The following is a 12,388-nucleotide window of genomic DNA, read 5'->3' on the forward strand; positions in this document are numbered from 1 at the left end:
CCGAGTTTCTCTCTGCTTTTCAGATGGCTTCACCCCCCTCATGATCGCCTCGTGCAGCGGCGGAGGGCTAGAGACTGGCAATAGCGAAGAGGAAGACGATGCTCCCGCCGTCATCTCAGATTTCATTTACCAAGGCGCCAGCTTACACAACCAGACTGACCGCACCGGCGAGACGGCACTTCACTTGGCTGCCAGGTACTCCCGCTCGGACGCTGCCAAGCGCCTGCTGGAAGCGAGTGCCGATGCCAACATCCAGGATAACATGGGCAGGACGCCCCTCCACGCCGCCGTCTCTGCCGATGCCCAAGGAGTCTTCCAGGTAATTGATCCTTTCGCCACTAGTCCTGGGGTTTTCTGGGGAAAGTACTGGTGCTACATGTTGAGTCAGTCACACAGCTGAGCTTATCGCAGCGCCTCCAGCTTGCCCTGGCAAGGTGTGGGGTGAAAATCTTGAAAACTGAAGCACTGTTGTCTCAGGGCAAGGCGCAGCAAAGCAGCAACCAGCATAGCTGCCCTCAGATGTGCACCCCGGGACTGGGAGCGGGGACTGGAGGGACCAGCCTCTGGAAAGGGGACACAGGTCCTGAGACCTGGGTACCTGGAGTGTCTGCTGTCTGTCCCTCCTAACGTTTGTGTTTCCTTCGCTTTGGCCCTTGTTGTGGCAGATCCTGATTAGGAACAGGGCAACCGATCTTGATGCCCGAATGCATGACGGGACCACTCCCCTGATCTTGGCCGCTCGCTTGGCTGTGGAGGGCATGCTGGACGATCTCATCAACTGCCATGCGGACGTCAATGCCGTGGACGATCTAGGTACTGCAGGCAACTAAAGCAGGCTCCCTCAGAGGTGGGAGGAAAGGGCTGCTTGCTGTTACTCTTACCACTCACTAACGTGTTGTATTTTGTGGTCTTCCTCCGTAGGCAAGTCAGCGCTGCACTGGGCAGCTGCTGTGAATAACGTTGAAGCCGCAGTAGTCCTCCTGAAGAATGGTGCCAATAAAGATATGCAGAACAATAAGGTAGGGGTCTAGGGGTCTCCTGGGCTGATGTAGGCAAGGACAGAGCCATTTGGGGAGCCTGTTAAAGGGTAATTTTTGCCTAGAATACAACACTCTCTGGCACTGAGACTCTGATTTGATTGTTCTGCTGTGAATGAAGCTGTTGGATTTAGCTCTAAGAAGCATTGTGGGATTTGGTCCTACAGGTGATGTTGAGGGGCCATGCAATGCTCGGTGAGCAGTATGATACAGTGCTCATGTGGCCATCTCATCGCATGTTCTGCATCACTTGTAGGGTTCCTTGTTTGATATCAGTATAAGGATGTGGCTCAGCAGGGTAGGAAAAAGCAGCAGCAAAACCTCACCAGAGGAGAGATGATTACCATCTCTGCCACCCAGCTGCATGGCATTGGGCATGGAGCTCAGGATAGTGTTAGCCAGGAGAATCTGTGAACTTAAACCTAACCATCTTTGCTGGGTTTTCAGGAGGAGACCCCACTGTTTCTCGCAGCCAGAGAAGGGAGCTATGAAACTGCCAAGGTCCTGCTGGACCATTTTGCCAACCGTGACATTACGGACCACATGGACCGGCTCCCACGAGACATCGCCCAGGAGCGCATGCACCACGACATCGTGAGGCTGCTGGACGAGTACAACCTGGTGCGGAGCCCACCGCTGCACAACGGCCCGCTGGGGGCACCCACGTTGTCCCCACCGCTCTGCTCTCCCAACAGCTACATCGGCAACCTGAAACCTGCCGTCCAGGGCAAGAAGGCCAGGAAGCCAAGTACCAAGGGCCTCAGCTGCAATGGCAAGGATGCCAAAGACCTCAAAGCCCGGAGGAAAAAATCACAAGATGGAAAAGGATGTCTGCTTGACAACGCCAGTGTGTTGTCTCCAGTGGACTCCCTGGAGTCGCCCCATGGGTACCTGTCAGATGTCGCCTCTCCTCCGCTGATGACCTCTCCATTTCAGCAGTCACCTTCCATGCCTCTGAATCATCTGCCAGGCATGCCTGATGCCCACATGAGCATCAATCACCTCAACATGGCAGGGAAGCAGGATATGGCCATGGGAAACTCCAGCAGGTTGGCCTTCGATTCGGTGCCGCCGCGTCTCTCTCACCTCCCGGTCTCCAGCCCCAGCACAGTGATGAGCAACGCGCCGATGAATTTCTCTGTCGGCGGAGCGGCCGGTCTGAACGGGCAGTGCGACTGGCTCACCAGGCTGCAGAACGGCATGGTCCAGAGTCAGTACAACCCGATGAGAGGCAACATGCAACCAGGGGCGCATCAGCAGACACAAAACCTTCAACACGGCATGATGACCTCCCTGCACAATGGCTTGCCCACCACAAGCTTGTCGCAGATGATGAGCTACCAGGCCATGCCCAACACCCGGCTGGCTTCCCAGCCTCACCTGATGCAGAGCCAGCAGCTACAGCAGATGCAGCAGCAACAGCTCCAGCAGCAAAACATGCAGCCGCAGCAGCAGCCGCAACAACCCCAGCAGCAGCCGCAGCAGCAGCAGCCGCAGCAGCATCACAACCCCAGCTCCAATGCGAGCGGCCACATCGGCCAAAATTTCCTTGGTACCGAGCTGAGCCAGCCCGACATGCAGCCGGTGAGCAGCAGTACCATGGCAGTCCACACGATCCTGCCTCAAGATTCCCAGATGCTGCCCACGTCTCTGCCATCCTCCCTTGCCCAGCCCATGACCACCACGCAGTTTCTAACTCCACCTTCCCAGCACAGTTATTCCTCCCCCTTGGACAACACCCCCAGCCACCAGCTCCAGGTGCCCGACCACCCTTTCCTAACGCCGTCTCCGGAGTCACCAGACCAGTGGTCCAGCTCGTCTCCTCACTCCAACGTGTCCGACTGGTCCGAGGGCATCTCCAGCCCTCCCACGAGTATGCAGTCACAGATGGGACACATCCCCGAAGCCTTCAAGTAAAAGACGGTGTTTCAGAGACGCTGGCGCTCAGTAGGAGTTAGAAGCTCAAGGGAGATCTTTTTTAAAAGGACATCGGATGCTTTTATTAAAGGATCCTTTTTTAAAATGTTTTTATAAAAAAAAAAAAGACAAATTAATTCCTTTTTTTTAGTATTTATTTATGTACTTTTTATTTTACATGAAAACACTGCCTTTTTATTTATATGTTCTATTGTTAAGAACTCAATGTGGGACACCAGTTGTGTTTTGAGAAATCAAAAAATTAGGTTTTTATAGGACATTCTCTTTTGTTTCGGGGGGTTCATTGTGTTTGATTTGAGAGGAAATGTGTATGTAAAGCTATAAGCAGCAATTTGTGATTCTGAAATGCCATTAATTTATTTTTTTCTCTTTCAACTCAGAAAGAGAGGTGAGAAAGAAAAGGGGAAGGAAAAATTGACTAAAAATACCACTCCTTGGGGGGAAAAAAATTAAGCATAGACAGATTTTTGAAATGTACTTTAAAATGTTTCCTTTGCTATTATATCTGAGAGGACATTTTATGGTACCAGTCATGAATCTTTGTTTAAATTTCAGTATTACATAGTTGTACATTTGCCTTGATAATAGAAATTTTTGTTCTCTCTTGTTCTTATATATATAAGTATATATATATTTAAAGGATTTTTATGATCTAAAAAAAAAATCAGGATTATAGACCTGTAAGAACAGGTTCTGAGCTAAAAAAACCCCTACAAAACATGAACACTGTCCCCCACCAAAAAGAAATGTATTTGCCAAACTTGTACGAGAGCCAGCCCGTAACGATGGAGTGTATACCAAACCCATAACTGTGGAGTTTATACACAAAGGAGACTTAATTTTACTTTGACTATCTTTACTGTTTTTTGTTTTCATGTTTGCATTTGAGTAACTGTTTAAGAAATAAATGCCAATATAAACTTGTAAACCACATCCTTATTTTAAGGATGGCCTGCCTATTTTAAAGAAGGTGTGTCTGTTAATGCAGACAACCTGAGTGAGATTACAAAGCATTATAACGCTGCCACCACCAAGTGCTCGCCCGTATCCAGCTCCTCTGGCAGCGCGACTGCTGGGTGCTCAGTGGAGAGCACTGCCGGTTTTGGTGGGTGCTGGACTGCCTAAACAGGAGGGCGAAGGTCAGCACAGCCCCGTCTGTGCTGCGAAACGTTAACATTTTGTTCTTGTTAGTCTGGAGTGATGCATCTTTTTTTATATTGATGTACACTCTTTCTGTGTATCATGTAAAATATAGTATAAGCCTGTGGCAGATTTAATGTTTGTAAATATGTTTTTTTTTAAGAAAAGGTGGATTTTGTTTCAAAAATCTAAATGAGCAAGTCTTAAATATATCGTAAATATATCACCTTATAGAGGTGTTGGAATATCACTCACTCGGGTGCAAAGGCAAGCAGACACCCTAAGACTAGATGTGTATGGGACAGGCAAATAGCGAGCAGTTAATCAAGAAAACCTAAGAAAAGGGTTCCTTTTCCTCATGTCTTTTTATTAGAACACCAAATAAAATGGATATTTCTCAAGGCACAGCGCCTTGCCGAGCACTCATCTTAGTTAACATTTCAGACCATTGTTATTGTGACATGCCTAATATGAGTGATAAAAACATCACGTGGTGTTGAATCTTCCTATGTTTTATAAACTAGAGTGTAGTTTAAGAAAAGATATCTTCTGTAATAAAGTTATCTACATGCAAAGTTGTAGTTTGCAAAAATGATGTATTTTTTTTGGTTAACTGATTTGCAATAAATGATGCTTCTGGGCATCTAGATTTTACTAAAACTGGAACTTTGTGGTTTTGTTACAACTTGGTTGGAATCTGGGCTTGATACCCGCTGTCTTTCAATACTGCGGGGCTGCCTCGCGGCACAAAGTACTGGCACTTTCCTCATGTCTTGTTCTCTGTGTTAAAGCTCAGAGCGGGGCTTGGGACAATCAAACTTTCCCCTTAACTTGTGCAAAACTCTCACCGACTTGAGACGTCTGGCTTGAGCAAGGCAGAAGGGGCTCTGCGAGGCTCTCGGCCAGGATGGGCTCTGCCCAGGTAGCCCCTTACCTGTCCTGTGGATGCGCTGGTGTCCTCCCAGGCCTCTGCCATTAGGTCAGGATCTAAAAGGGGAACTATTGAAAATCTGTTTTAAAGAATGTCACTCACGCGTGTTCAAAGTACTGTATTCTGTCACTTTAAATCTTTCCTTTCTGAACAGTTTTTCGGAACAGTTTATTACGAGCATTCTCTGTCTGATGAGATGGCCAAGGGTAAAAAATGGCCATGTGCTTTTAATTACATAGTGCCTGTGGAAACAGCCCTCTACAAATGGTGTTAAGAGTTATGTATAGTGCTTCCTACTTCACACGCAGCGCTGAGCATATGGCTGGGCTCTGGGATGTGGTGGCTTGCACGGATAGGAACTGGGAAGCCATCCGACGACACCGGCAAGGGCAGCAGCTCCCGAGGGAAGGTTTCACTGATGCCACTCTGGGCACAAACACCGCGCAGAAATGTTTGCTGTCCTTACTGCACTCAAGATTTTTAAGGTAATTTAATTTAATTCTTTCTCTTCCCCACGGGGACTCTGTAGTCCAAATACAGCTGCAAAGTCCTCAAAATAACTGGGTATAAATAGCGGAGCCATGGACCTTCTCCCAGATCAGATAAGCCTGGTAACCCCTGGAATGCTGGTATTTTCCACTCCGCAGCTGGGGAGGGAGTGGGCATGTGTGTACGTGCACCCGGTATCCACCCCTAGATGCATTCGGGGCCACCAGACATTTGCTGCACAACTGCTCAGAAGCTGGTGCAGCATTTGCATCTGCCACGCAGCAGCAGTGAAATGGAGTGTCTTCAGAGGTCAGGGAAGCGATGTTCCAGCGTGCACTCCCTGCAAACTCCGTGAAAAGGGGTATTTTAACGGAAGACAAATCCCTTTTCCCCCTGCAAAACGTGGTTCACCAGTGAGGATCTCGTTACCCCGAGGGACACCCTGGAGATAGGCTTCCTGAGACGTGCTCTTCCCCCCCGTTGTGCCCTGCTGCATCCCATCTGGGATGCACTAGATGAAGTGTGTCTGCCTTCACCGCGATTCGCACATGTGCTGTCCATGAATCACGTCTGGGAACATCCAGCCACGTTCCCACGCAGCCCATCCTTCCAGGCTTCTCCCACACGTACACGTCCCAGCGCTCGTGCCCGTGGCTGGCTGCGAGCACGGCGTGCCTCCGTGCTACCAGGGAGACCGGGAGATGCTCATGCCAACGTGAGGCATTAGTGAGACTCTCTTCTACCTAGTCCAGTGTGCAACGCTCCAGTCATTCATGGTCAAGGCAGGAATTTGACCTGGAATGTGTTAAAAAAAGGGGTTTCGAGCATGTGCAAAACAAAGTGACATTGCAAGAGGCAACTAAATACATGTGGCTTATTTAAGTGAGAGGATGCAAAGCACATAGTTTTCCATGAGGATGGGTCAGAGGGACAGAATAAGGAAAGAGGAGGCTAAATACCACGGGAAGAGGCAAAATGAAAAGATCTGCATTGGCATGTGAGTAGATACTAATAAATTGGCCACATTCAAACTAGAAGTCAGAAAAAGGTTTTCCAAGCAGTAGAGGAGTAAGGATACACAGTTCAGTTTTTAAGCATTTAGCCCCCAGTGACTCTTAAATTTATGAAGGCTCCTGGTGATCCATGAACTCCCGCCAGTCCCTTGTTCCTGCTTTCCTGAGTGGGTACCTGAGATGATCGTGGGGTCACAGATCCCACGCTGGGATCAAGGCAAAGTTAAATAAGAAACGAGAGAAATGGCCCCAGTTTCAAACCCTCGCGCCACACTTAGGGCTTTCCCACCAACTCTCTATCCAGAAGGATTTGCCTTCCCCCAATCCCCTCCAACCAACCCACGCTGTCCAACCACAAGCTCATCTTTACCTCTTGTTAGTAAAGATGCTGGGAGCTGAATTTCAAGCTCTCATGTCAACAGAAGATGCCGAGGAATGGATGGGTCATGGCAAGCACAGCTGTTTCAGCATTCCAGGTGAAAGAGGCTGAGAAGCACTAAAATTACGTCCCATGCCAAGGGAAGGGTTCAGAAGTGTTTGCGTAAGGCAAGATTACCACCGAGCTTATTCCGATGGCAAGTATGTTGATGCTATGAGGAATCGGTGCATCTGAATGATTTGTTTACATGCTGGAGGGCTTTTTTTTTTTTTTTTTATTCTTTGTTTTCATTATTCCTGCTCAATTAGACGGGACACTTAGAAATCGCTACTCTGTATTGCTTTTACCTCCAGGCTATCGGTGTTTGCTCAGAAAGCTGCTAACAGCTGCTTGAACCCTGATTGCCGAATTGTTACTGCAGCTCAAATCACCCCCTTAAGAATGTACAAAAGGAGCCAAATTCATCTAAGGTGTAGCCTCTCGCGAATTACACACGGGTTAATGTGGCTGGGGTAGTTTAAATACAGCAACTAAATAAGTAAATAAATACAGCTCCGTAAATAAATAATAAATAGTAAATAAATAAATACGGCTAACTGGATACGGAATATCGATACTCGTAAGAGAAACTGTCTAGCCATTTTCCCTGTTTCTAAACTCACAGAATGATCCTTTTAATAGTGAGCTCTTGGGGCAGGGCTGTGTTTATCGTTGCCTGCAACCTGAACGCTGAATAAATTATCAGAATTTAATGGGAAAAGTTCAGTATCATTTGTGTGTACCCCGAGTAGGCTGATGAAGCAGGAGAGAAGGACACACACTGTCCTCTTCCCACCAGCAAGCCTTTTTGTTTGTAATGGGTCACTCTCAAGTCCAGAACTGGCTGCATTTGCTTCAGTGCAGCAAATCCGTTGGAAAGCTTCAGGGTAAAAAGGGATTGAATGTCTTAATGTGACAATTCTTTATAATCACATACTTACAGGAGAACAGCCAAGGTGAGAGCCCATCCTTAGTGTTTGCATTGTGTATGTATCTGCGTAGGTGAAGAGGTTTAGATATGTAATGTAAATGTATAGATGCAGATTTACACAATACATATGTATTTTTAAAAAGCCAATCAAGCTAATTAAAATAATGTTTCCTCAGATTACACCTGCTGGGGGAAATACCAAGGGAAGACCAGGGCTTTATCTACAATTCATGCCCGCGTAGGGAAATGGTATTTGACAAGCTGGTTTATAAGAATGTTCCTACAAAAGAGGGAGATGAAAGGCACTTTAAAAATCACAGCGCTGCCTCTGGTTCCCACACCAGCATCAAAGTGCTGCTTCCCCTGCCTGGGCTGGGCTTTGAGGATATTACCCTGCTTTAATGATCAAGCGTGCAGGAACAGCTCTTGCGCTGATAATGACCCTTGATTAAGATGTTTGTTTAGGTCGTTTGTATTTTCCCCTCCGAGGCTGCTGCTGGGTGCAGAGCGTGGCAACACCGGCACAGTGGCCACCGCCTGTGAATGAGACACGTCTTGCGGCTGAACGGGGGCTCCCCCGTGAAAGCTTCGTGTTTGCGTGAAACAGCCCCTCAACGCAGAGCGGAGGAGAGTAAAATCTTGATAGTCTCGCAACATGGCTGTTCGACATCATGCCACGATCGTTAAAAAAACAAACAAAAAAAGCCCAAACCCATGCAAACACATGCTTCTCCGGAGAAGCGCTTTTATAAGCCTTTAAGTTCATGCGTGCCGGGGGCAGCTGCGTGCAGCCGGGCTGACGGGCCTCTGCTGCTTTTGGACACTCGTGCCAGCCTGCCCACGCGTTCACACCGTTAACGTCCCTCCATGTCATTAACGTCCCTTCGCAAATTAAGCCCCCGGGGACCTGCGGGACAAGAAACCTCGCTTTGCAGCGAGTAACAGTTTCTTACACGTGCCTTTTCCTTAACCCCCCGCCCGATTTTCTCGCTCTCAGCTCCAGCCAGCCGCAGCAGCCTCCCGAACCGCACTGCTCCCCCTCGCCCGCTCCCCACCCCTCCGCCTTCAGCTCCCGCCACGACAGAAGCGGGACCAGGATGCAGCCCGGCCGGGCCGCGCCGGGGCCGGCGGCCCTCTGTCCCGCCCTGGCGGCCGCCTTCGCCACTGCACCCGCCCCGAGAGACGCGGGAGCTCGGAAGTCCCGGTGGGCGCTCGGCCGCGCCGCATCCTGCTGCGCCCGGCGGCTGCCTGAGGAGACCGGGACCGCCCCACGGGGCCACGCTCCGCCAAACCCCGACCGTGCTGGCCCCGCTCCGGGGAGAAGCTCCCCCCGCCCCAGCACGCCTGCAGCCCAGGCCCCGCCGAGCGGACAGCCGGGAGCGCAGCGCAGACCCGAGGAAGCGCAGGGACCAGCCGCGCCCGCAGCCGCCCCAGCCGGGACTCGAACTGGGAACGCCCGAGTCCGCAGCCTCACTGCTCCAAGCTGTGGCGCTGCGAGGCAGACGCTGGCGAGGCCGCTTCCGCCCTTAAGTGGGGTTTTTTTTGGGTTTTTTTTTTTTACCCTCCGACACTTCTGCCTTCCCCCTTTTCCCTTTAAAGGAACACGGAAGAGCGAGGGGAGCCGGCAGAAGAGAAACACAAACAAGCACGCGCAGCGCCGGCTTCCGCACGCGCCGTGGCGTCATCGCCCGACGCGGCGTGACACGTCGGCGGCGGCGGAACTCCGAGCCGGATGTTCCAAGATGGCGGCGGAGGGGGCCGGTGCTGCGGCCGTGAGGGGGGGCGGCGCCCGCTGCTGAGGGGTCTCCGTCGGCGGGGGGCTGCCAGGTACCGCGGGGCGGGGCCGGGCGCTGCCGCAGCGCGAATGGCGGCTGAGGGCTGGGGCGCACCGGGCCGGGGGCAGCCGGCGGGCTGGGAAACCCGGGCGGGCTGCGTGAGGAGCTCAGGGCCTGAGGTGCGGGCCCCGGGGCTGGCGGCCGCCGCTGTCCCCTCTCTGCGGCCGGAGCTGCCCGGCGCCGCCGTGCCTCAGCGCGGGCTGGCCTCAGGGCGGCGGCAGTCGGAGCCAGGGAGGCGGCGGGTCGCCGGCGGTCCTGGGACTCGGCCCCTGGTGCCGGCTGGGGCAGGCTGTGATACCGCAAGGAGCGGCGACGCGGTGAAGCGCTGCCGCAGTCGGCGGGGCTGTGCTGCCGAGGCCTCTTCCCTGCGGGGCTTGGGTTGTTCTGGGTCGCCTCGAGTGCCGCGGTGGGACAGGCGCACACGCTGCAGGCCTTGCGAATAATACTTCATGGGGTGGGGGAGAGAAAAAGAGATCTTGCGGTCTAAAGTATCGCCTGACGTTCGTGGTCGTGTATTTTTTTTTTGAAGAGACACGATACTTCTCGCAACTCAGGGTTGTTTTTTCGAGTTGTCAAGTGTCAGAGGTCCGTGCTTTGTTGGAGTAGCAACTGGTGCTGACTCAGTAGAGTTGCGTGAAAGTGTTCAGGACCTGCTGGTGTGATGGACAGGTAGTCAGTCTCCTTTACAAAACAAATGGGTATGTTTTATGCTGCTGCTGTCTATGAATCATATTAAGTCTGCTTTTGATTACAGAAGAGCTCTTTTTGCTGAATAAAATTTTAATTATGGTTGCTATTTACAAGAAAGCCAGTAGGAAGCTGTCAAGAGTACTAAAAATGTAGAATGTGTTCACTCAGTCATCCACATGTGTGCAGATGTGCAGCTGTCTGCATAGAAAAAGAAAACTGAAACACTGGTGTCCCAGATACTGATTTTTAAAGACGCAAATCTCATTTTTCAGCTATTCTTGTCTTTGGGATTGCAGCAGGGTTTTCTATTCACTTTGTTCTCATTGTTAGGAATCTGTGTATGTGAACATATTATTTACTGTTTGGTACATAAACGTGTGCATACACATGTAGAGGCACACATGAGAATTAATATTAGTAGTCTCTAATGTGCTTTGTCAGCATACTCATTCTTGTTTAAAAGTAATTTATTTAGCTTATGTCCCCTGGAGATAGGATTAAATTAATTCCCCTCAAATAAATTATTCCTTCATGCAGATAAATTTTCACAGAGGAGTTTAAACTAATCACAGCCATAGAGCTCATCAGGTGTAATTTATTGATGGCCTTGTCTAGAGGGTAGTTTTAATCTCTTTTTTTCCTCTTCGGTAACATTTTCTTGGCACGTCTGGAAACAACTTCTGCAATTGTTATTTCTGGCGACTAATGTTTAGCAGGCTGCTCTGCATTACCCATTAGTAAACCTGCTGGAAGTTAAGAATTCCAAACTAGATAGAGCAGAGCTGGATTGCTCCAGACTTACGTAGTTATTTCTCATTTCTTAAAAATCAGTATTTCTATTAATATGGGATTGGGGGCAGGGAGGGTCAATATCACTGAGTTTAAATTACCTGACAAGGCACATTTTATTTGGACTTAATTCTTCAAATCTTGCATGCTTTTACTACTGTGCGCAGTCTGTTAATATTAACTTTCCTTCTGTAAGGAATCTGATACCCTCGTATTGAACTTCTGTAATGCAGCATTAGAGATCCTGTTGTAGGAATAGCAAGCCAGCACTTTCAAGTAGAACTCTACGCTTATTTTCATTAGCTAATTACTGGTACTGGTTGTTTTAAGAATGTGGTAAAACATTAGGATTTTTTTTCTTTGTGTACATCTGATAAGACACTGTAAAGAGTGAAGTCCACATTAGAAATTTGGAAGTGGGTATTTAAATTGTAGAACAGTTGTCGTTTGTGCTCAACTGTGTTTCAGAAATAAAGAATAATAAGAACAGAAGTGTTAGGTAGGTATCAACATTTTGTTCAGTTAATTTAGTGCTTTCCAGGAGGTAACTGTCTTGGCAGATGTTTTAATTAGCTTTTTTTCCCTCCCCACTTTGCGGTGTGTTGCATAAAAACACTAGTTTATTTGGAGGGGAGGGAGGAATTTTTGCAGTTAGATTAATACAGTAAAGAACATGATGAGAAATAAATGGGGATGTCCAGAACAGTCTTAGAGAAATGCCCAGGGTTTCTTAAGCCTGTGTAAACTGAGGTGATGTTTAGGCAGGGTGTCCTGGTAACATGGTTGGCAGCTGGAAAACCTTCACTTTGGTATCATTATAGGAGAAAATATTGCAAAGCACTAAACCCCATTTGTAAGTATTCCTTGATAGAAATTTAACAGGCAGATGGGTTTTAAAAATGATTTTGAAAAATGCAAGTAATGCATTAAACTAATGAAGCTTTCTGTTTAACGCTTTTCTGTTGAAGTCAATTTGTGGTCCTCTTTCCCATTTTAACAAAACACAAGTTTTAACAAATTTACAAAGTCTTAACTTAAGATATGGCTATGAAATATATGGATATGGGGGAGAAATTGAGAGACCCTGTCTCTGTTGACTGGTACTTCAGGCCCTCTGAAAGAGGGCCTGGATTATACATAGGACTGTTGGATTCCGCAGTGATGAGTAGAAGGGGTT

At 48.9% G+C, this 12,388-nt stretch overlaps 1 protein-coding gene across 1 annotated transcript in view; it reads left to right on the forward strand.

Moving 5' to 3' along the window:
• NOTCH1 (notch receptor 1) overlaps positions 1–2,954 on the forward strand; it is a gene marked incomplete at both ends in the record, with an annotated part of 3,204 nt that extends 250 nt beyond the window's left edge. Inside the window, 4 exons of the mRNA XM_082009146.1 lie at positions 24–319; positions 666–813; positions 922–1,019; positions 1,485–2,954. Of these exons, the coding sequence (XP_081865272.1) occupies positions 24–319; positions 666–813; positions 922–1,019; positions 1,485–2,954 (2,012 nt within the window). The remainder of the gene's footprint in view (positions 1–23; positions 320–665; positions 814–921; positions 1,020–1,484) is intronic.
• Between the last annotated feature and the right edge of the window lie 9,434 nt (positions 2,955–12,388).

Source organism: Phaethon aethereus (assembly GCF_964289735.1).
Source record: "Phaethon aethereus genome assembly, chromosome: 20".
Classification (NCBI taxonomy): Eukaryota; Metazoa; Chordata; class Aves; order Phaethontiformes; family Phaethontidae; genus Phaethon; species Phaethon aethereus.